Source organism: Pleurodeles waltl, chromosome 5, assembly GCF_031143425.1.
Source record: "Pleurodeles waltl isolate 20211129_DDA chromosome 5, aPleWal1.hap1.20221129, whole genome shotgun sequence".
Lineage (NCBI taxonomy): Eukaryota > Metazoa > Chordata > Amphibia > Caudata > Salamandridae > Pleurodeles > Pleurodeles waltl.
This window is the reverse complement of record NC_090444.1, coordinates 1866494176-1866519092: the sequence shown is the minus strand read 5'-3', so window position 1 is coordinate 1866519092 and position 24917 is coordinate 1866494176. Positions and strand designations below refer to the sequence as shown.

At 50.6% G+C, this 24917-nt stretch overlaps 1 protein-coding gene across 1 annotated transcript in view; it reads left to right on the top strand.

The window, feature by feature from the left end:
• Positions 1-24917, top strand: part of KLC4 (kinesin light chain 4) — a 364418-nt gene that overhangs the window by 332241 nt on the left and 7260 nt on the right. Inside the window, exons 14-15 of the mRNA XM_069236408.1 lie at positions 10159-10283; positions 23219-23276. Of these exons, the coding sequence (XP_069092509.1) occupies positions 10159-10283; positions 23219-23276 (183 nt within the window). The remainder of the gene's footprint in view (positions 1-10158; positions 10284-23218; positions 23277-24917) is intronic.

Genomic DNA, 24917 nt, shown 5'->3' with positions numbered 1-24917 from the left:
CAGTTCACTTGGCCAAGCAGACCTCATTCTCCACACTATCTGGCCAACACTTTACTTACCCTGCAAGGACTGAGGTCTGCCACCCTTAAGTCTGCCGAATGGAATCAAGAACCAGAACCTTCCTGTAAGGCCTTTGAGAACCCTGCTGTCTTGGCCCCTACTGGCTCTTCCCCAGCTACGTGGCATTTTAAGCTGATCGTGTCATCTTTAATGAAAGCTACGGCTGTTGTGTTGGAGGTGAGTTTGAGAACGTATCCCTTCATCTTCAACCTGATCTTGGTTGAGGCTGATTGCACTGAGGATGTAATCAGTCTTGATGAGGTTTCGTTTGAGATGGACACTGATTATCTAGGTCCCTTTGTGGGTGAAGGGCATGTGAAACTGGTTAGTGCTCCTACTTAATGGTGAAATGCTAGATTTTGGTGATAATGGTGTGCTGATAAGTCATGATCATGTGGCAGTTCAGGGCATCTGCGACCGCCTCCATGTAGAGGTTGAATACCACTGGACAGAGAAGGGACCCCTGTGACACTCTCCATTCAACCATATTTGGTATTATTTCCTCAATGACGTCATGTCAGCTCAATCAAGGTGTTGAGTGGGGTCAAATGGTCAATGACACCAGAGACTGCAGAAGATCTGATAGAGATGGGGGTCACCATGGGCAGTCATGAGAAAAGCATTTTTTATATTCTGAATAGTTGTTGCCCCGGTGTTGCACCTTCTTTTTGATAGGTAATCTCCCAGCTCCACAGCTTCCCAAACTTTATAAGTGTGATCCCTTAAGGGCCTGAAGAAATATCACCATATCCAACCCATCCTGATAGAACACCACTGGCTCCCCTTGTCACTCGCCCATCTTCCAAACAAGCTGCACCATCTATGAAGCCATCATGACCAGCACCCCTACCTTTCTGGCTTACAAGCTCACGACATCCAGAGGCTCTTGGCACACTCGCAGCTAGGACACCTCAGACTGGAGACAAGTGCAAAAATCAAAAAAAGGCAAGTGGCCTTCTTATGCACCAAGGACCTAAATTGAAATCCTCCTGTCCATCAGCCTAACCCTGCTCCAATTTTGAAAGGAGCAGTGAACACAGCTTTTCAACAGTATGCCATGGCACAGTAATAGTTAAATTACACTGTCGCAATCCAGCTACACCTGCTTTCAGTCAGTGACTGTATATTTACCTTAGTGCTCTGGTGAATTTCATATAGGTTCACACTATCAAAATAGCACATGCATACATACATACAGGGGAGAGTTGTTGAAACCATGTAGCACTTGGGTGGTGAGTGCTGTCTCTTTTCTTTCCAAGGAGAGGAAGACGTGCTGCTGGCCAGTAGTTGGTGAGATTACCCAAGTCATGATTGCCTTTTTTCTTGCAATGACATCAGGAAATTACCGATTTGGAGCCTTCATGGAAGTTGCCCAAGATGTTTAGTAGTGCATAAGTGCTTATTCATCGAGACTTTGAAGATGGATAGTAGAAGATGGTCATTCTTTACATGTAGTGGCAAAGGTTTGATGTTAGTTCCTTTCTTTCATCCCCTTCGAACGCTGATCTGAAGATCCGCTCCTCTTTTTTTCCTCTAAATTGATGAGAATTTTCCTTCAAAATATTCAGTGTACGAGGATTTAAATTGTGCTTGGACAGTCGCAAACAAATCTCTGTGACAGACTCGCATGAGGTATGCTTTTGGAATTTAGGCTCCAAACATAACTATGTCCTGTGAGGAATGTGTCTTCATGAATCCGAAGCGATCCGGGAGCAGTAAACCAATGTGTATGTGGCCAAACACTGAAGGAAACTCCGCAGGCTCTGCTCCCACTCTACGCTGAGAGTGCAGATTCTTCCCCACGATAGGCCCTCGTATTGGTTGAAGTCTTTGGGTAATATCAAATTGAAGTTGAAGAGAAAATACAAGAAAGCCAAGCAAGACCTGTCCCCATCACGCCACTCTCTTATCTCCAGAGATGTTTTGAGAGGATCAATGTGCACTATGGGGGTCATTCTAACTCTGGCGGGCGGCGAAGGCCGCCCGCCAGAGTTCCCCCCTCCAGAATACCGCACCGCGGTCAGTAGACCGCTGCGGTTATTCTGTGTTTCCTGCTAGGCTGGCGGGCGACCGCCAGAAGGCCGCCCGCCAGCCCAGCGAGAAACCCCCTTCCCACGAGGAAGCCGGCTCCGAATGGAGCCGGCGGAGTGGGAAGGTGCGACGGGTGCAGTTGCACCCGTCGCGAATTCCAGTGTCTGCTGAGCAGACACTGGAATTCAAAGTGGGGCCCTCTTACGGGGCCCCTGCAGTGCCCATGCCATTGGCATGGGCACTGCAGGGGCCCCCAGGGGCCCCACGACACCCCATACCGCCATCCTGTTCCTGGCGGGCGAACCGCCAGGAACAGGATGGCGGTATGGGGTGTCTGAATCCCCATGGCGGCGCAGCTCATGTGGGCAGCGGAAAACTGGCGGGAGACCGCCGGTTTTCCTCTTCTGACCGCGGCCAAACCGCTGCGGTCAGAATGCCCTGCGGGGCACCGCCAGCTTGTTGGCGGTGCTCCCGCCGACAAGGACCACCGGGGTCAGAATGACCCCCTATGTCTTACTACTGATCCACCAAGGAGCTAATTCCACCATTAGTCTTTATGTACCCAGAGTTCCTCAGGTCATCAGCGATGACTCATCAAATTGAGGCCTTTAAGGAGGATATGTTGCACTTTTTGACACTCTTACGGTTCCTTCTGGCACCCAAGGATCCACACGGGCCTCCAGTCGAGTCCTCCTTGCAAATCCGTCCTCGGCACCATCTGTGCCTCTCAAGCCAACTCTTTGGTTCTGCATTTCCGCATCAGCAGACATCTACCCTCATATGAAAACCTGCGTCCGTCCATTCAGCATTGATGCCGACATCACCAACACCGAAGGAGAACCGTCCATTGATACTGGTATCCAATTCCAAACTGAGGTTGTGTCCCAAATCCACTGTCATGCACATAGTTCCCATAAAATCTGATTCAGACAGAACTCTGCCGTAAAGAGCCACATTCAGGTGCTCCACTGACTTACTGACACAGACTTTGATCAGAGTCAGCTAGCTTTCGGAAATGTGAGTAGAGACGATGAGGATGATTTGCCCCCTCATTAAGGTACCTGTCTTTATATGGACTTAGAGGAGGCCAGTAGATGTGATACTTCTCTTGATTCTGAGCCTTAGTTGCCATTACTGATTCATTGATGGGCACTTGAACAAAGCCTTGTTCTTGCCCTTGAGTGAACAGACAGGTTTCCAGGCGCCGTAGACTGGCACCAAGGAACCCCAGTTTCTGAACCAATATCTGACTCCTGAGAGTCTGACTGCTCAACCTTCCACCTGGAAGATGAACCCCCAATTTGTTTTCAACAAGCTCACCAGATGAAGATTCAAAGATAATTGAGGCATTCAGGAAACAAATGTTCTCATTGGCCAGTCTAGCCTTGTTGTCTGTCAGTGCCTGTTGCTTATGTAGCCGATATACTCACGCCCCCTGGGACATGGTCGGTGAGATCTTGCTGGCAGCCCCTGAAGATGTGCAGGCCTTGCTTGCCCCATTCAAGATGTCACCAAAAGCATCATTAGGTCTGGCCTAGATACTACTAGTTGGTTAGGACGGGCAGTCGGCACCAATGTGGTACTCCAACACCACTCTAGGATGAGGTCTACAGGCTTCTCTGGGGATGTCCAGGCGTCTCCTGGATTTTGACAGGTCTCGTCTGTTTTGCAAGAAGGCAGATTCGGCCCTTAAACGCTTTAAAGAAAGCGAACCACAAAAGAGTTCCTTGTGCCTTTAGCATACAGGCAGCGCTAGGTTCCCTTTACTTGTGGCAGGTGCCTCAGTCCATTGGGAGTCTGGGACAGGGTATGGACAGACAACGTGCAAGTCACCAGGGACGGTGATCTTCCCAGTCCCCCCAACCCTGCAACATACGCCTCAAAGATGTGTTAGCTGGCCCTTAGTGGCTCTCAACTAGCTTGTAGGAGACCAAATCCAACACTTTCCCCAAGGGCGGCAAAAGATCACACCCAACAGATGTGTTCTCCAGGTTGTTCAATGAGACTATGACTTTCCTTTCCGATGTACTGTATATTCCACCTACATCAAAGCAGCTTTCAGAGCAGCTTCTGTCAGTTTTGTTGCAGGAGGCACAAGCTCTTGCCCAAAGGGGCCATAGAGAGGGTACTGACTTTAGACATAGGGACTGGTAGTTACTCCTGCTGAAGAAGAATGACCAAAACCTTCATCCTGCTGAAGGACAGAAGATTCTCACACTTGCCCAGGTTCTGTCTCCCCTGGATCTGTGCGACTAGACGGTAGCTCTGGACCTGCAAGATGCTTATTTCATATAACCTTGCAGTCCCACAGGCATTACCAGCAGCTCAAGGTAGGCCGGGAGCATTTTCTGTTTGTGTGCTCCCCTTTGGCCTCACCAGTGCTCCTCAGGTGTTCCCCATGGTGGTAGTGATAATGGCACTCTGAGGTTGGGGTACCAGTTTTCCCCTACCTTGACAACTTGCTGTTGAAGGCGGGCTTGCCAGAGTCAGTCATAGACCACCTCCAGATGACAGCGAACCTACTTGTGCCAAAGTAAAACCTGACTTGTTCGCAGAAGCTCCCTTTCATTGAAGCCTTCTTGGGTATGGTGCGGTTCAGGGCCTTTCATCTATCACAATGAGTCCAGGACATTTGGGCTATGCCGTAGTGTTTCAGCCTCGGTCCGCTTCTCAATAAGCGTGACTCTGAGGCTTCTTTTCCTCCTGCTCCTGCTTGTCGACCATGCTAGGTGGCCTATGCAGACCCTGCAGTGGAACCTGAAGACTAATGAGCCCAACACCAGAGGAACCAGTTGGATTCCACCCAGGTTTCGGAGGAGACTGCAGCAATTATGCAATGGTGTCTGACTGACTGCAGTTGGATCTCAAGCACACCCCTCTTCCTTCCTCACCCAGAGATGACAGCAGTGATGGATTAGTCACTGATGGTTTGTATAGGTCATCTGGGAGGTGTGCAGATCAAAGTACTCTGGTCTCTGGCAGAAACTAGGCTCGACATCAACCTCTTGGAGTTGCAGTCCATTGGCCTGGTGCTGAAGCCCTTCCTGCCATCTGTTAAGGGGAGACTGGTACACCTCCTCTGGGGTAATGCCAGCGCCATGCGGGACTACCACAAGCAGGGCGCTCTGGGGTCCTGTACCCAGAGGCTCTTTGCTGCTGAAGCTGGCTGGAACATCAGGGCACTTCCCTTGTCTTTGAACGCCAGGGTGGACGAGCTCAGCTGGCAGCGCCAGGTGGGTCACAAATTGCAGCTGCACCCAGAGGAGGCGCAGGGCACCTTCCAGGATTGGAGAGAAACCTTGCTGAATCTGTTCACCACAGCCAAGAATATGCAGTGTCAATGCTTTTGTGCCCGGCAGTTCCCGATAACACGGTCTTTGGGAGACTCATTCTGGCTAGTGGAGCATGGGATTCTTGTACACCTTTTTGTTCATCTGTCTCCAGCCGTGAGTTCTGAAAAAGATCAGGAAAGACCGGGACCAGTTCATGGTAGTGGCTCAAGATTTGGCCAGGAGAGTCTGGTACCCAGACCCGCTGGGCATGAGCATCTGTCCCGTGATCACGCTCTTGCCTTGGTGCGATAATCTGTTGCAAGAGCAGGGCAGGAATCTGCACCTGGGTCTGCACAATCTACTCCTCCGTGTGTGGAGATTGATCAGCAGCAGTTAACTGTGTTTGTTCTCCCTCTTGAGGTTGTGGATGTTGTTCCTGCTGCCCATCTATTAAGTCCATTTACCCCAGGAGTTCGGACAGATTTGCTGCCTGGTGTGGTGTCTGCAGCACAGACCAGTTACAAGCCACAACGTCCGATATATCATTATTTGTTTTGACTTTTGGCCCATGGCAAACCATTAAAGGTTATTTGTCAATCCCTTTGGCCTTTTTGCGGTTTCTGGACCAGCTGTCCTTGATTAAATCAGCTGTTTTTAAAAGGTTTAACACAGGTTTTCCCCTACACTCTTTGTGGTGCCACAGCGGGTTCTCAATTTGGTTCTTACTTTCCTTATGTGCACTTTCTTCAAGCTCGTGCACAGTCTTCTGACTCTAAAGACTGTTTTCCTTGCTGTGATTACTTCATCACCCTCCCTGCTTTCATTACTCCACCTCGCCCCTCAAAAAGAGTTGGACCCCAAAAGAGTCTTGAGCTTTTTCCTTGATCGCACTAAAGAGCATCAGGTGAACGAGCAGCTTTTTGAAGGGTTTCTGGAACAAAGAAAGGAAACGTGGCCCAGAAATGTACTTTATCATGTCCTTTGCATCAGGATCCACCAATAGGCAGCTTCTGGAAGGTCTGAGGGCTCATTCCTCCAAGACTGATAACACTGCACTGGCTTTCGGAGTGCCTATTTGCAACTTTCATCAGGGTGCAACAATGATACACAATCACAAAACACTGGTGCCTTGACAGCCAGGTCCAACAGGAAAGGCGTTTCTCCCATTCAAAGGACGTTTTACTCAAAAACATTCCACAGACCCGCCACCATGGGAGGTGCTGGTTTAAAATGTATTTCAAAGCTGGGGAATCTGCGGTAGGAAGTATCTTATGAGAAGACCAAGTTACTTACCATTGGTAACGCTCTTTCTGGTGGGTACGCTACTTAGCTGTGGACTCCTCACTGCCCTCCCTACTTCCCATTCTGTAGAATGGTCATTTTTCCATCTATAAAAGTCCCAAACCAGAGATATGCATGCTGGTACTCTGATTCGTTTTTTAACTCCACGCCCAAAGGTGCAGACAGAGTCAAGAAGAACCTGACACCAGCGCACAGAGTATGCACTGAATGCGGCTCAGTTTGTCACTCCCAGATGGAACAAAGTCAACACGAAGCTGCAAAGCTGTAAATCTTTACAGATCCAGTCTGGCTTTTGGGGTTATTACAAAAGTGACACATCTGTGGTTAGAGTATCAACCATAAAGACCATTACTGAAGGTACGTAACTTGTTCTTCAAATCCGACATGCATGATGTCTTAAGTCTTGCTGATATTTAAAGACGCAGTTGCTTACTAAGTTATGATCATCACTGCCTAATGCTCTGTTGTGTCATTTGTAAGTCTTCAGAGCGTTAAAGGTTGTGTAGTGTGGGATCGTTCAACATGCTCTCTAGTACTCACCTCTGCGACTCCTGCTAACTTCAGCTACATAGGTGATGCTTGGAGAAAATAGGCAGCTTAGCCAAGAAAATGTCCCAAAGAGCAGCATTTGTGGCCAAGTTGCACATCATCATATAATGCACAGTTGATAACTGTTGTACGGGCTAAGAATAACCATGAGAACATAAAAATGACGAACGAATCGCCCTGTGTCCGAGAAAAGTGAGCAACTGAAAAAGAGTCAAAACTTTTTGTTGACATCTGGCTGGGTGTGGTGAAATAGAATGGCAGGGGCCATCCTGGAAGCAGGAGGTGTTAAGAAAGTATTGTTAGAATCAGTGTATCTGAAGCCACATCAGTCCTATACTGTGTCATATCGTGCTGGGAGGCATGGTCGCCACAGTGGTTTGAGAGTATCTTTTTGTTTCTAAACATAAATGAAATCTACTCATACAGCGCAAACAGTGACTGACAAGTGGTGTTCTCTTGCTTCAGAGAACGTGGAAGGGCCAGGCCTGAGTACGTGAAGAGTTATTCTTTTGCTTCAGAGAACGTGGAAGGGCCTGGCCCGAGTACACAAAGGTATTCTCTTGCTTCAGAGAACGTGGAAGGGCCTGGCCTGAGTATGCGAAGAGGTATTCTCTTGCTTCAGAGAACGTCAAAGGGCCTGGCCCGAGTACACAAAGAGGTATTCTCTTGCTTCAGAGAACATGGAAGGGCCTGGCCTGAGTATGCGAAGAGGTATTCTCTTGCTTCAGAGAACGTGGAAGGGCCTGGCCCGAGTACACAAAGAGGTATTCTCTTGCTTCAGAGAACGTCAAAGGGCCTGGCCCGAGTACACAAAGAGGTATTCTCTTGCTTCAGAGAATGTCAAAGGGCCTGGCCCGAGTATGCAAAGTGCTGTTCTCTTGCTTCAGAGAGCATCAAAGGGCCTGGCCCGAGTATGCAGAGAGGTTTTCTCTTGCTTCAGAGAACGTGGAAGGGCCTGATCTGAGTACACAAAGAGGTATTCTCTTGCTTCAGAGAACGTCAAAGTGCCTGGCCCGAGTACACAAAGAGGTATTCTCTTGCTTCAGAGAGCGTCAAAGGGCCTGGCCCGAGTACACAAAGAGGTATTCTCTTGCTTCAGAGAGCGTCAAAGGGCCTGGCCCGAGTATGCAGAGAGGTTTTCTCTTGCTTCAGAGAACGTGGAAGGGCCTGGCCCGAGTATGCAAAGAGGTATTCTCTTGCTTCAGAGAACGTGGAAGGGCCTGGCCCGAGTATGTGAAGAGGTATTCTCTTGCTTCAGAGAACGTGGAAGGGCCTGGCCCGAGTACACAAAGAGGTATTCTCTTGCTTCAGAGAACGTCAAAGGGCCTGGCCCGAGTATGCAAAGTGCTGTTCTCTTGCTTCAGAGAGCGTCAGAGGGCCAGGCCCAAGTATGCAAAACAATATTCCCTTGCTTCAGAAAACGTGAAAGGGCCAGGCCTGAGTATGCGAAAAGGTATTCTCTTGCAGAGGAGAACATGGGAGGACAAGGCCCAAGTATGTCAAGAGGTATTCTCTTGCTTCAGAGAACATGGAAGGGCCAGGCCAGAGCACAGACATGTAGTTTAATGTCTCTACAAAAAGCAGGCGAGTTATTCCATGCTTTTGCTGCTAGAGGAAAGATCTGCCACCAAGTATAGATTATTTAGTGTGGGGGAGGTTGCAGAGCATAGTGATCATACCGGAACATCCCTAATAATTGGGGATCTGTTAAGAGCTGAGCCCTCATCGGCTGCAGTCTTGTGACATATGCACAGGGATTTAAAAAGAAGGGGTTCTCGAGTAGAGACCCAATGCATGACAGGTAGGTGATTGGAAATGTCAGTGTACCTAGGGAGGCCTGAGATTAGATGAAATGCCAAGCATTGTGAAGGGCCTGCCCTTCTATATCTGCACTCTTCCTTGTGGTGGTGAACATGTGTCACGGTTTTATAGCAAGACCAGGCCCTGCTAAGCTTCCTAAAGGTCTTTCCCCCCAGTTGTGCCCTGAGGGCAGAAGACACATTGCTGGAGGTTGTGCACTAATTAGGTTTCAAAATAAGTCTTAAAATACTTGGAGAATATCTAACTTTCACAAAACAGGCTGGAAGGCTAATTTACTATTCTAACTCCAGGCCTAGGATATTTTGGGGAAGGTATCTCTGAATCCTGGGTCTCTTTCACTTCTACATGGTGCTATCAATCTGGAAGGGTTAGAACGTTGTTTTCTCTATGTCACACATGCATTGGGAAGCCAAGGTCTGTGGACCCTCCAGTCCCTTGTGTCATACTTGGTGCCATGTGACTGTGGGTGGTGGGGGACAGTGTTGATGGACCTTATCTGTCTCATGTTATAGGATGCATCTTGAAGGGCGGGGTCTCTGGGCCCCACCTGGGTGGTGTGGGACAGTGTCTCATGTTGTGGGATGCATCATGAAGGTTGGGTCTCTGGGCCCACCCTGGGTGGTGTGGGCTACTGTCTCATGTTGTGGGATGTATCATGAAGGGAGGGTCTTTTGGCCCCACCTGGGTGGTGTGAGCCAGTGCCTCATGTTGTAGGATGTATCATGAAGGGATGGTCTCTGGGCCCCACCTGGGTGGTGTGGGACACGGTCTCATGTTATAGGATGTATCATGAAGAGCGGGGTCTCAGGACCCCACGTGTGTGGTGTGGGCCAGTGTCTCATGTTGTAGGATGTATCATGAAGGGAGGGTCTCTGGGCCCCACCTGGTGTTGTGGGCTACTGTCTCATGTTGTAGGATGTATCATGAAGGGAGGGTCACTGGGCCTCAGGTGTGTGGTGTGGGACAGTGTCTCATGTTGTAGGATGTATCATGAAGGGAGGGTCTCTGTGCCTCATGTGGGTGGTGTGGGCCAGTGTCTCATGTTGTAGGATGTATCATGAAGGGCGGGTCTGTGAACCATCTTAGGAGGCTCTTTCATCAGCTGTGTTCTCTTTCCTTGCAGGATGGCAGTGGGGCGCTCCAACGCAGTGGTTCTTTTGGTAAAATCCGTGATGCGCTGCGGAGGAGCAGTGAAATGCTGGTCAAGAAGCTGCAAGGGAACGGCCCACCAGAGCCACGGAATACAAAGTATGGGTTCAGAGCCTTGGCATTAGTCATATACACGCACCCACTGCTTCCAGCTCACTGTACCCCAACACTTCTAAGAGTGATCATTGTGCCCCAGCAGTCCAGGTTTACACACCTGCAACCACCCTCCACCCAGGCCTCATGCAGGGTTCTCTGCAGCCCCACTGGCATCAGCCAAAGCTGTTTGCACATTAATGTTTACTTCACATGCAGCCAAAGCTTTTCTGAAGCATGCTAGTTCAGGTTTGGAATTAATAAAAGTTGGTTTTATACTTGTGAGTTGATTTAGTCATGCATGGAAGTGAGCGTTTGCACACACCTCCAGGTTTATGGTTAGTGAATACTTACCACTTTCTCTCCAACCCACCAGCACAGTAGTAAAGGTCAGAGACTTACTCCTGTCAGGGGAGATTGTGTGAATCTCTCCAGAGTTGCAGTGGGAGCGGATTATCCTCACGGTTTAGAGGGTACACGCGGTGTTATTCGGAAGAGAAATATTTTTTTTTTGTGCAGAAGAAAAAAAAAATTACACTCATGGAAAACATTTTTTTTATTTTAAATGTTTGTCAACAGTTTGAAAAGGAGCCATACAAACTGATTTAGATAAATGAAAGAAACATGACATAAAGTGAACTAATGCAGAGAATTACTGAAAGATGAAAACATTACAATACAGTTGAGCAGAGTGGAAAAGCCACAGGCTACGGTAACAGTGTTGGCTAGTGACTATAGAGCTGGGCTACCCTTTGGTCGAGTCGAGATGCCGCGTTTCTCTGCCTACATTGCAAGTCTTGCGATTGATGCTCCTTGTCTGTCACTTGCGTTATACATGTGTCCCTTGCTGGCTTCCACCATTATTGGCAATTAAAATGTACTTGTCAGGTTCAAGGAGACCCCACATTTGTGAGGTTAGATGTGAGATCAAGACTTGTGCCCCAAACCCTGCTGGCTTCCATACCACCTGGTGCCAGCAGTAGAAGAATGATCTCTCTCTGATGGCAACAAGAAGGGGCATTCCTTTATGAGGTGGTTGTGTCCTCAACCCTCCCTTGTGGAGCCTGCAGGTCCAGCAATCTCTGCTATGGCTAGAGGAAGTGCCAGTGGTCTCCAGAAACAGCAGCGTGCCCGGCCGGAGCAGCATGTAAGCACGCCTTGCACTGTGTGCCAGGCCAGGCCTTCGGTCAGGAAGGATTGCTCAATCTTTGATCCCTGGGCGTAAATGCTATGAGCAGCAAGCAGAGAACTGTGCTCTTCTCCAAGATAGTGGCGCCCACACTGTAGGCCCCCTGGTGCCTAACCAAGCCGCAAGCAGAGAACCGTGCTCTTCTCCAAGATAGTGTCGCCCACACTGTAGGCCCCCTGGTGTCTAACCGAGCCGCAAGCGGAGAACCGTGCTCTTCTCTAAGATAGTGGCTCCCACACTGTAGGTCCCCTGGTGTCCAACGTAGCCACAAGCGGAGAACCGTACTCTTCTCCAAGATAGTGGCGCCCACACTGTAGGCCCCCTGGTGTCTAACCGAGCCACAAGCGGAGAACCGTGCTCTTCTCCAAGATAGTGGTGCCCACACTGTAGGGCCGCTGGTGCCTAACCAAGCCGCAAGCAGAGAACCGTGCTCTTCTCCAAGATAGTGTTGCCCACACTGTAGGTCTCCTGGTGTCTAACCGAGCCGCAAGCGGAGAACCGTGCTCTTCTCCAAGATAGTGTCACCCACACTGTAGGCCCCCTGGTGTCTAACCGAGCGGCAAGCGGAGAACCGTGCTCTTCTCCAAGATAGTGTCGCCCACACTGTAGGTCTCCTGGTGTCTAACCGAGCTGGAAGCGGAGAACCGTGCTCTTCTCTAAGATAGTGGCTCCCACACTGTAGGTCTCCTGGTGTCTAACCAAGCCGCAAGCGGAGAACCGTGCTCTTCTCCAAGATAGTGGTGCCCACACTGTAGGGCCCCTGGTGCCCAACCAAGCCGCAAGCAGAGAACCGTGCTCTTCTCCAAGATAGTGTCGCCCACACTGTAGGCCCCCTGGTGTCTAACCGAGCCGCAAGCGGAGAACCGTGCTCTTCTCTAAGATAGTGGCTCCCACACTGTAGGTCTCCTGGTGTCTAACCAAGCCGCAAGCGGAGAACCGTACTCTTCTCCAAGATAGTGGTGCCCACACTGTAGGGCCCCTGGTGCCTAACCAAGCCGCAAGCAGAGAACCGTGCTCTTCTCCAAGATAGTGGCGCCCACACTGTAGGCCCCCTGGTGTCTAACCAAGCCACAAGCGGAGAACTGTGCTCTTCTCTAAGATAGTGGCACCAGCAAACAGAGAACCGTGCTCTTCTCTAAGATAGTGGTGCCCACACTGTAGGTCTCCTGGTGTCTAACCGAGCCGCAAGCGGAGAACCGTGCTCTTCTCCAAGATAGTGGCGCCCACACTGTAGGCCCCCTGGTGTCTTACCGAGCCGCAAGCGGAGAACCGTGCTCTTCTCCAAGATAGTGGCGCCCACACTTTAGGCCCCCTGGTGTCTAACCGAGCTGGAAGCGGAGAACCGTGCTCTTCTCTAAGATAGTGGCGCCCACACTGTAGGTCCCCTGGTGTCCAACCTAGCCACAAGCGGAGAACCGTGCTCTTCTCCAAGATAGTGGCGCCCACACTGTAGGCCCCCTGGTGTCTAACCGAGCCGCAAGCGGAGAACCGTGCTCTTATCCAAGATAGTGTCGCCCACACTGTAGGTCTCCTGGTGTCTAACCGAGCTGGAAGCGGAGAACCGTGCTCTTCTCCAAGATAGTGGTGCCCACACTGTAGGGCCCCTGGTGCCTAACCAAGCCGCAAGCAGAGAACCGTGCTCTTCTCCAAGATAGTGGCGCCCACACTGTAGGCCCCCTGGTGTCTAACCAAGCCACAAGCGGAGAACCGTGCTCTTCTCTAAGATAGTGGCACCAGCAAACAGAGAACCGTGCTCTTCTCTAAGATAGTGGCTCCCACACTGTAGGTCTCCTGGTGTCTAACCGAGCCGCAAGCGGAGAACCGTGCTCTTCTCCAAGATAGTGGCGCCCACACTTTAGGCCCCCTGGTGTCTAACCGAGCTGGAAGCGGAGAACCGTGCTCTTCTCTAAGATAGTGGCACCCACACTGTAGGCCCCCTGGTGTCTAACCGAGCCGCAAGCAGAGAACCGTGCTCTTCTCCAAGATAGTGGCGCCCACACTGCAGGTCCCCTGGTGTCTAACTGAGCTGCAAGCAGAGAACCGTGCTCTTCTCCAAGATAGTGGCGCCCACACTGTAGGCCCCCTGGTGTCTAACCGAGCCGCAAGCGGAGAACCGTGCTCTTCTCTAAGATAGTGGCACCAGCAAACAGAGAACCGTGCTCTTCTCTAAGATAGTGGCGCCCACACTGTAGGCCCCCTGGTGTCTAACCGAGCCGCAAGCGGAGAACCGTGCTCTTCTCCAAGATAGTGGCGCCCACACTGTAGGTCCCCTGGTGTCCAACCTAGCCACAAGCGGAGAACCGTGCTCTTCTCCAAGATAGTGGTGCCCACACTGTAGGCCCCCTGGTGTCTAACCGAGCCACAAGCAGAGAACCGTGCTCTTCTCCAAGATAGTGGCGCCCACACTGCAGGTCCCCTAGTGTCTAACTGAGCTGCAAGCAGAGAACCGTGCTCTTCTCCAAGATAGTGGCGCCCACACTGTAGGCCCCCTGGTGTCTAACCGAGCCGCAAGCGGAGAACCGTGCTCTTCTCCAAGATAGTGGCGCCCACACTGTAGGCCCCCTGGTGTCTAACCGAGCCGCAAGCGGAGAACCGTGCTCTTCTCCAAGATAGTGGCGCCCACACTGTAGGTCCCCTGGTGTCCAACCTAGCCACAAGCGGAGAACCGTGCTCTTCTCCAAGATAGTGGCGCCCACACTGTAGGCCCCCTGGTGTCTAACCGAGCCGCAAGCGGAGAACCGTGCTCTTATCCAAGATAGTGTCGCCCACACTGTAGGTCTCCTGGTGTCTAACCTAGCTGGAAGCGGAGAACCGTGCTCTTCTCTAAGATAGTGGCTCTCACACTGTAGGTCTCCTGGTGTCTAACCAAGCCGCAAGCGGAGAACCGTGCTCTTCTCCAAGATAGTGGCGCCCACACTTTAGGCCCCCTGGGGTCTAACCGAGCTGGAAGCGGAGAACCGTGCTCTTCTCTAAGATAGTGGCACCCACACTGTAGGCCCCCCTGGTGTCTAACCGAGCCGCAAGCAGAGAACCGTGCTCTTCTCCAAGATAGTGGCGCCCACACTGCAGGTCCCCTGGTGTCTAACTGAGCTGCAAGCAGAGAACCGTGCTCTTCTCCAAGATAGTGGCGCCCACACTGTAGGCCCCCTGGTGTCTAACCGAGCCGCAAGCGGAGAACCGTGCTCTTCTCTAAGATAGTGGCACCAGCAAACAGAGAACCGTGCTCTTCTCTAAGATAGTGGTGCCCACACTGTAGGTCTCCTGGTGTCTAACCGAGCCGCAAGCGGAGAACCGTGCTCTTCTCCAAGATAGTGGCGCCCACACTGTAGGCCCCCTGGTGTCTAACCGAGCCGCAAGCGGAGAACCGTGCTCTTCTCCAAGATAGTGGCGCCCACACTGTAGGTCCCCTGGTGTCCAACCTAGCCACAAGCGGAGAACCGTGCTCTTCTCCAAGATAGTGGTGCCCACACTGTAGGCCCCCTGGTGTCTAACCGAGCCGCAAGCAGAGAACCGTGCTCTTCTCCAAGATAGTGGCGCCCACACTGCAGGTCCCCTGGTGTCTAACCGAGCTGCAAGCAGAGAACCGTGCTCTTCTCCAAGATAGTGGCGCCCACACTGTAGGCCCCCTGGTGTCTAACCGAGCCGCAAGCGGAGAACCGTGCTCTTCTCTAAGATAGTGGCGCCCACACTGTAGGTCTCCTGGTGTCTAACCGAGCCGCAAGCGGAGAACCGTGCTCTTCTCCAAGATAGTGGCGCCCACACTGTAGGCCCCCTGGTGCCTAACCGAGCCGCAAGCGGAGAACCGTGCTCTTCTCCAAGATAGTGACGCCCACACTGTAGGTCCCCTGGTGTCTAACCGAGCCGCAAGCGGAGAACCGTGCTCTTCTCCAAGATAGTGGCGCCCACACTGTAGGCCCCCTGGTGCCTAACCGAGCCGCAAGCGGAGAACCGTGCTCTTCTCCAAGATAGTGTCGCCCACACTGTAGGTCTCCTGGTGTCTAACCGAGCTGGAAGCGGAGAACCGTGCTCTTCTCTAAGATAGTGGCTCCCACACTGTAGGTCTCCTGGTGTCTAACCGAGCCGCAAGCGGAGAACCGCGCTCTTCTCCAAGATAGTGGTGCCCACACTTTAGGCCCCCTGGTGTCCAACCGAGCTGGAAGCGGAGAACCGTGCTCTTCTCTAAGATAGTGGCGCCCACACTGTAGGTCCCCTGGTGTCCAACCTAGCCACAAGCGGAGAACCGTGCTCTTCTCCAAGATAGTGACGCCCACACTGTAGGCCCCCTGGTGTCTAACCAAGCCGCAAGCAGAGAACCGTGCTCTTCTCCAAGATAGTGGCACCCACACTGCAGGTCCCCTGGTGTCTAACTGAGCTGCAAGCAGAGAACCGTGCTCTTCTCCAAGATAGTGGCGCCCACACTGTAGGCCCCCTGGTGTCTAACCGAGCCGCAAGCGGAGAACCGTGCTCTTCTCTAAGATAGTGGCACCAGCAAACAGAGAACCGTGCTCTTCTCTAAGATAGTGGCGCCCACACTGTAGGTCTCCTGGTGTCTAACCGAGCCGCAAGCGGAGAACCGTGCTCTTCTCCAAGATAGTGGCGCCCACACTGTAGGCCCCCTGGTGTCTAACCGAGCCACAAGCGGAGAACCGTGCTCTTCTCCAAGATAGTGGCGCCCACACTGTAGGCCCCCTGGTGCCTAACCGAGCCGCAAGCGGAGAACCGTGCTCTTCTCCAAGATAGTGGCGCCCACACTGTAGGCCCCCTGGTGTCTAACCGAGCCGCAAGCGGAGAACCATGCTCTTCTCCAAGATAGTGGCGCCCACACTGTAGGCCCCCTGGTGCCTAACGGAGCCACAAGCGGAGAACCGTGCTCTTCTCCAAGATAGTGGCGCCCACACTGCAGGTCCCCTGGTGTCTAACCGAGCAAGAACCGTGCTTTTCTCCGAGATAGTGGCGCCCACACTGTAGGTCCCCTGGTGTCTAACTGAGCCGCAAGCGGAGAACCGTGCTCTTCTCTAAGATAGTGGCACCAGCAAACAGAGAACCGTGCTCTTCTCTAAGATAGTGGCACCCACACTGTAGGCCCCCTGGTGTCTTAACCATGAACACTGTGCTCTTGGCTCAGAGCAAAGAGCCAATGTGCTCACCTACGTCTTTCAGTGGAAACTCAGCTGAATCCTCGTACCTGGTGTGTATGTCTATATATATATATTTGTATTAGCATAGGGTAAATATGTATTACTTTACATTAAAAAAAAAAACATACAAATTCACTGAAAAAAACAAAGGCTATGGGGACGGTATAGTAATACTTATCTGAAGTAACTTTACACCACAAGTTATACTACATCAGTATAACTATAACTGCTGAATTTCTTTGGTTTTGTATGGGTAAAACATCAAACTAACTTTAACATCCCTGTAGCCTTTGTTTTTTTCAGTGAATCTATACATATATATGTATAACTCAAATCTGATCAGCTGGCCTGAGAGGACCATCATGTCCGTAAACTGCACGATTGTCTGGTTATACGAGGGCGGCTATGTTGTGCATTGGGGGAGTTCCAGCACGAAAACCAGTTTGAACTTATGGGACTAAATCCAGGCTCTCTAGCCACTCATGTACTTGGAGAAGACGTTCTTGTAGGCACATAGCAGCGACAAAATATGACCTGCTTATTTCCGTCTGTGACACTCTGCTGTTCCAAGTTCATAGTGAATTATGTGCTTCGGTAAACCACATGCCCAAACATAGAATCTCCCCCAGGCGTCAGACTGGATCCGGAGATTTTTCTTTGAGCAGTACCCTTGTGCGCCGTCAGGTGGTGTCGGTCAACTCCGTGTGTGTCATTGGCGTTGTGTTTGCCGTGATGGCGTTGCAGTCGTATATAGGTGCCACCCTGGGTAGCTGACGTCAGTTCTTTTCTTTTCACGCCAGCCTACTTGCAGATCCAGAGAGAGCTACCCTCAGTTGTTTTTTGACTGACTTCAACCATTTTGTTGAGTTTTAGTGCTTCGAGGATGTCACATAAGAACAGTTTCAAGCAATTTGACTCCTGTCATCGCATGATGTCTGTGACAAATCCGCACCTCGTGTGCTTGTGGTGGCTGGATCGCGACCACGCCTGAAATCGTGCTCCAAGTGCCGGACCATGACCCTGAAGGCTTTGAGGAACGGTCCCTAAACCTCCTGGCAGCCCGGTGCTCGGTTCCGCTTCACTCCCGGTCTAGTTCAAGAGGAAGGTCGCGAGACTACTTGTGGAGCCACAGCCACTGCTCTTCGTCCCACTCTAAGTCCACGGGATATTCGGGTCACAAAAAAAAGTCAAAGAAGTACAAATGTTATTCGGCTTCACCCCATCGCTTGAACGATGTGATGCGGGAAGAGTGTCGACACTCTTCCTGCTTCTGGGACGGCTCTGCGCCTCCCCGAGTTTCCGGGAGCTGCAGTCACCCCTGTCCAATTCAAGGAGTTTTATGAGGCCATGCGCATCATTTTTGGGCAGACCGACCCTCCTGCAACGCCTTCGGGCCCAGTACAGTCAGAGGCAGCCGCCTCTGGATCCAAGCTAGTGGCTCCGGCTCCTGAGGGCCCCTCAGGATCCGTTATCGTATGCATGCCAACACCGGTTGATGTTTATGACATCAGTCGGGCCCACGATCGATGTCAACCCCTTGCTTATACCTGACTCTGAGCCGGACCGACATCGCTCGGTGGCGGTTCTGTCTTCGATGAGGCCTGCATTCCCCAGGTTGGATCCTGACCTTATGCTTATGGGTATGGGGAAAGTGTTGGGGGGGTCACTGGATCCTTTAGACATCAAGATGAAATTGTGCGTCTGTCATCAGTGACAGGATTAGGTACCTGAAAGAAGCTTCAACACTGAAGGTCACGATGGAGCGGAGGCGACGTGTGCCTGATTAACTTCTGCCACAGCTTTATTCTGAACATGGCATCTCCTTCACCCATGGGTTGAGCCATCAGTGTCATAGGATGTTTACGACCACTGAGAGCAAAATCCTGGTGTATTTGATCTGAATGGAGCAGGGATTGCCGTCTGCTCCCTCTGCGCACAGGGCGGGGCGAGTGCATGTATTGTGGGACAGTAAAGTGGCATAGCACTGTCCCTGAAAAGCAGAAATAGGCCTAAAAGCTACAGAACTTGTTTTGATACAGCATACAGTGTACCCTCTACTTTCACTGCTAAACTTTCACCCTAGTGCTAGGTGACAAGACTTTGTTGACAGTTTTCTATTCTGAGAAGAGTATCTCAACAGGTGCACCACCTTCGAGTGTGAGAAATCTAGCCTTTGAATTTGACTGTAACCTGTCTTTTGAGCCGCAGGTAAAAGAGGTATCTGCAGGTTGTTTTGCAACCCTGAAACCACTAAAAAAGGATGGTACATCTGGTACCTGAGATCACCCCTAGGACTATTGCCCACTCTCTGGTGACGTCCAAGCTAGACTATGCTAGTAGCTCATTTTTGGGCTTGCCAACATACTTGATGCATTGCCTGCAAATTTTTCAAAATGCGGAAGCTCCTGTAATGCTAAAGATTCCGGCGCACCTATTAGTGTCGCCTACCTGTGCCAGATGCTAACCGAATCAAATTCAAGGTGCAAAATGTTGCCCATAGAGCTTTTGAGCAGGAGGGCCCCCTGTGCTTAAGAAGAAGGCTTAAAGCCTGCTGCCTGTCTAGATCCTTGAGATCTAGTGCTCTAAAGCTACTGCAAGTTCCGAGGATCCGCACGGCTACAAGAAGGAGGCAGATCCTTTGTGTTTCTGTCGGACAAAACTTGGGAGCTCCTTCCGATTCCTGTTCATTTCGCCCCTCTGAATCTATTTTTTGTAAAATTTTAAAGAGTTTCTTTTTTTAACATTTAGGTTCTTTGTCTCTGGACTTTTGTTCTGCTTTAGGTTATTTTTAAAACCTTGCTGCTAGCGCCTGGATGCTTCCTCTGAAGTAGCTGTGCACCTTAAAATACCTATTGTATTGTAGTGCACTTGGAATTTGGTGGCAACATACGATTAGAATAACAGAAATAGTGTGTCTGTTTTGCAAGTGTGTGTGTCACAGAAGTGTGTCAGTCCTGTGTGGACTCAGTGACCGCTGGCTCTGGTGGATCATTCCGTTTATTGTACGTCTAAAGACAATAGTACCCAGTGCTCATTTATACAAGAGGGTTGGCCACCAGGGTGGTGACTCTGTAACACTGTGGAACTGAGCAACGATGACCTAGACAGTCATAGCTCTGGCAGGAAAGTGGATCAGGACTCTTGCAATTTCTCTAGAAAAACAATTGGTGATAGTCTTCGTGAAACAGAGGAATCGGTTGGTAGCCGTATTCTTTCATCAGTAACAGAATATAAAGGTTGAATACGAAGCTGGTGTTTCCTCAGTTTGAAGCAAGGTATAGTGCTGGTCATTACCCAATGACATGGGACATGTCCTTGATTCTTCAAACCCTTCAAAGAGAAGATTGCTCTTCATGCTGTTGGGTGCAGACTCCAAGTGGCAAATCTCATGTCCTCAGTGTCTATAGAAACAAACATTGGTCATTTGAAACATACTTTATCGATTTGTGCTGATCTGTTACATTTGTGTTAGTTCAATTTCTATTTCAGCATTAGTGCATGACCATCCAGGTACAATAATTCACATACATTTCAAAAGAATCTCAAAAGGCGTATGAGAATTCTAAACAAAATTTGTCAATCCCAGGTAACTTCCTGGCAGTGCCTAGTAGCACTTCATATGTGATCATATGTCTTGCGCCCAGGCACTTGCCCCGAAACCTATGAAAAATAGTTTGGTAGTTCTAGCCTCAAAAGTGGCAGAGTGGGCTCCTGGGTGGATGTTGGAGAGGGATAGAGGCACTAAGCAGATCATGTGATACCAAAGCTAATGGATTAGGAGTGGTCCTCATAGTCCTCTCAGAGGGTTGAGGATCCTAGACAGGCAGGGTAACTTCAGGATGTAAAGAAAATAGATGGGAGAGGGGGCAGGGCAGGTGGTGAAGCAGCCAACATGGAGCAGAGAAGAGTGTGGTGATTCAAATTGAGGAGTAGGGTCCAACGTGAAGGAAAGCATGAGGCATGACAAGCAGAACCAACTTGGAAGGGAGAGGAGCACAAGGATGCAGCTTGTGGACCCAGTGGATCCAATGTGGAGGGTAGAGAAGTATGAAGATACCACCAGAGGAGGAGGATCCAGTGCGGAGGATGGGAAAGCATAAAGATGACACTAGCTGAGGAGGATACAATGTGAAGGATAGAGAAGCACAGAAATGGCACCAGCTTAGGAGGATCCAACATGAAGGGGAAAGAAACATGTAGATACCATCAGAGAAGGAGGATCCAACGAGGAGAGGAGCATGGAGATGACACATGACAGGAGGGTCCAACAAGGAGAGGATTGTGGAGATACCATCAAAGGAGGAGCAGGATCTAACAAGGAGGAGAAAGAAGCATAGTGTGGCAGCTGTTGAAGGCAGAAGACCCAGCATGCAGTGGGCTGATGCATGGAGATATAATCAGAGAAACAGGATCTACCATGGGGATACAAGTCGAGAAAGAAGAGGGTCTAACATGGAATGGACTGAAGCATGGAGATACAAGCCGAGGAAGAGGAGGATCTACCATGGGGATACAAGCAGAGGAAAAGGAGGATCTAACATCGAGTGGAAAGGAGCTTGGAGATGCAAGCTGAGGAAGAGGAGGATCTACCATGGGGATACATGCAGAGAAATAGGAGGATCTAACATGGAGTGGACTGAAGCATTGGGGATACAAGCAGAGGAAGAGGAGGATCTACCATGAGGACAGAAGCAGAGGAAGAGGAGGATCTACAATTGGGATAGAAGCAGAGGAAGAGGAGGATCTAACATGGAGTGGAAAGGAGCATGAAGATACAAGCAGAGAAAGAGGAAGAAAGGCACATGGGGTGAGAGGGAGCACGTAAGTACAAGCAGAGGAAGAGGAGTATGTAACATGGAGTGGAAAGGAGCTTGGAGATGCAAGCCGAGGAAGAGAAGGATCTACCATGGGGACAGAAGCAGAGGAAGAGGAGGATCTACCATGGGGATACATGCAGAGGAAGAGGAGGATCTACCATGGGGATAGAGCAGAGGAAGAGGAGGATCTACCATGGGGATACATGCAGAGGAAGAGGAGGATCTACCATGGGGATAGAAGCAGAGGAAGAGGAGGATCTACCATGGGGATAGAAGCAGAGGAAGAGGAGGATCTACCATGAGGATACGTGCAGAGGAAGAGGAGGATCTACCATGGGGATACATGCAGAAGAATAGGAGGATCTACCATGGGGATAGAAGCAGAGGAAGAGGAGGATCTACCATGGTGACACATACAGAGGAGGATCTACCATGGGGATACATGCAGAGGAAGAGGAGGATCTACCATGGGGATAGAAGCAGAGGAAGAGGAGGATCTACCATGGGGATACATGCAGAGGAAGAGGAGGATCTACCATGGGGATAGAAGCAGACGAATAGGAGGATCTACCATAGGGATAGAAGCATAGGAAGAGGAGGATGTAACATGGAGTGGAACGGCACATGGGGGTGCAGTTGGTGGAGAACCCCACGCTCACACGAAATACACTTGCTAGTTCCACCTAATATTAATCACCTGAAGGCCAGATGATGGTCTTTTCAACTCAAACCTGTAAAGCAGAACATCCTGCAGGACCAGCTGCATGCAAATAAGCAATGTATTTCATTAGGAAGGTGCTTTAGGCATCTCTAGCTCTAAGCACCACTACTGCTGACACTGCTCCGCACGCCTGGAAGCCAGAGGGTGCTAAGCGCTTTAAAATTGGAATGATAGTGATGATGATGTTGGTGCCTAAAGACATCATGTCTCCAAGGATAGGAGACTCCTTGAAGCCAAGGGGTGAAGGGAGACCCTCAGTAGCTTTAGGAACCCCAGGGTACAGATTATTGGTGTTTACTTTTTATCTGATTAGGTCCTGGTACCTCACGGCCATTCCATCTGTGTGGCGGCAAAAGCACCCCCTGCCCCAAAGCCATTGTGTAGGACAGCAGAGCTGCTGCAAGTCACACGCATGTCTTTTGACACAACATCACAAGTAGGTAGTTCATCAGTCTTTGATGTACACATAAATGGATGCTTTATAAGTGGGGAGCCCATGCAACGCCATGTTGCTGCAGGCCACACACTGTCCTTAACACGTCATCAAGAGAAGATAGTTCACCAGCCTTTGATGTCCACATAAAGGTATGCTTTCTAAGTACAGCCCATCCAAGGCCAGGCTGCAAGTCACACGCCTGTTCTCTACACGCCATTGAGAGAAGATAGTTCATTAGCCTTTGACGTCCACATAAATGTATGCTTATAAGTAGAGGCCATGCAAGGCCAGGTTTCTGCTGGGCCACTCCTTGAGAACAGGCAGGTAAGATACATCACTGACACTGCATTTCCACCGCCCCAGGGACTGAGGGGACAGAGAGGGCCTGCACAGATGTAATCTTTCTGGTCCTTTCACAGTGCCCCTGGTGTGCCAACCACAACACAAGCAAATGCACAAGCGCACACACCCTCACTCTTTCTCCCTCCCTCGCGGGTAGTTTTGGGGCAGTAATCCTACTAGCGACCTATGTGAGACTATATGGTGCATTGTTTAGAAACACTGTGGAGTGTAAAAGCTTTGAACACTGTATTAAAGTGTGAAATTACTGCTTCATTATTTTGCATTTGTTCTTTTGTAGCATGAAACGGGCGGCATCCCTAAATTACCTGAACAAATCCAGTGACGAGTCCTTCCAGGTAAGAGTGTAGATGGGGGCCAGAGTGTGGTGCAGTTAGTGTGCGGTGCAGTGCAGCCAGTGTGCGGTGCAGTTAGTGTTCAGTGCAGCCAGTGTGCGGTGCAGTTAGTGTGCAGTGCGCCAGTGTGTGGTGCAGTTAGTGTGCAGTACAGCCAGTGTGCGGTGCAGTTAGTGTGCCGTGCAGCCAGTGTGCGGTGCAGTTAGTGTGCATTACAGCCAATGTGCGGTGCAGCCAGTGTACGGTGCAGCCAGTGTGCAGTGCAGCGACACTGCTCACTGTCCTTTCTTTGTGTCTCACAGACTACCTCTTGGATAGGAGACATAAAGGAAGGACAGGCATACTCTCCACCATGTCTAATCCCTCACCTCACCACTCCCTGTAACCTATCCTCCCTCCACTCACTTAGTCTACCTCGTGCACCTCGTTTTCCGTCATCTCACCTCAGCATACTCTACTCTTGTAGAATGCCTCAACACCTGCCAACTTCTTGCTCTACTATGTATGTCGTACTTATCACAATCTTCCTACCATCACATCTGTTCACCTTCTTCACTGTCCACCCTAATGTCCTTTTGGTCTCACAACCCCGTACTTCCCTCTACCTCACTTACCTCATTCCTCTCCCTCTGTGTCATGTTCCCTCTGAAAGCTACAATCAATCAATCAATCAAACAATCAATCAAAAAAAATTCTTACGCGCACTACTCACTCGGTAGGGTCTCAAGGTGCTGGGGGGAGGATTACTGCTTGAAAAGCCATGTTTTTAGGTTCTTTCTGAAGGTTAGGAGGTCCTGGGTCTTGCGTAGGTTGATGGGGAGGGAGTTCCAGGTTTTGGCGGCGATGCAGGAGACTAACGAGGGCAAGGTCGGCGAAGCGGAGCTGTCGAGTTGGTTTGTGGAAGTTGATTCGTTCGTTGAGGTAGGCCGGTCCGGTGTCATGGAGGGCTTTGTGAGTGTGGACAAGGATTTTGAAAATGATCCTTTTGTTGATGGGCAGCCAGTGTAGGGATCGGAGGTGGGCAGAGATGTGTTTGTGGCGAGGGAGGTTGAGGATGAGATGTGCGGCTGCATTCTGGATGCACTGGAGCTTCTCTGTGGTCCCTGCGTAGATGGCGTTGCCGTAGTCCAGTCGCTGCTACTGAGGGTGTGGGTGACCGTTCTTCTTGTTTTTCAAGGAATCCATTTGAAAGTCTTGCGTAGCATGCGAAGGGTGTTGAAGCAGGAGGATGATATGGCGTTGATTTGCTGAGTCATGGATTTGCGTGCGTGGGTGGTGGGTGTTGGGGGTGGTCCAAGGGTGGTGGGCCACCAAGAGACGTTCCATGCTGTCTTGTTGGGACCGAAGATGATGATCTCGTTTTTTTCTGAGTTCAATTTGAGGTGGCTTGCTGTCATACAGTTAGCGATGGCGAGGAGTCCAGCGTGTAGGTTATTCTTGGCGGGAGATGGGTTCCTCGTGAGGGAGATGATGAGCTGGGTGTCGTCAGCGTATGAAATGATGGTGAGCCCGTGGGGGCAGATGATGTTGGCGAGTGGAGCCATGTAGATATTGAAAAAGGTGGGGCTGAGGCAGGATCCTTGGGGGACCCCACAGATGGTCTTGGTGGCTGTAAACCGGAAAGGAGGAAGGCGAACTCTTTGG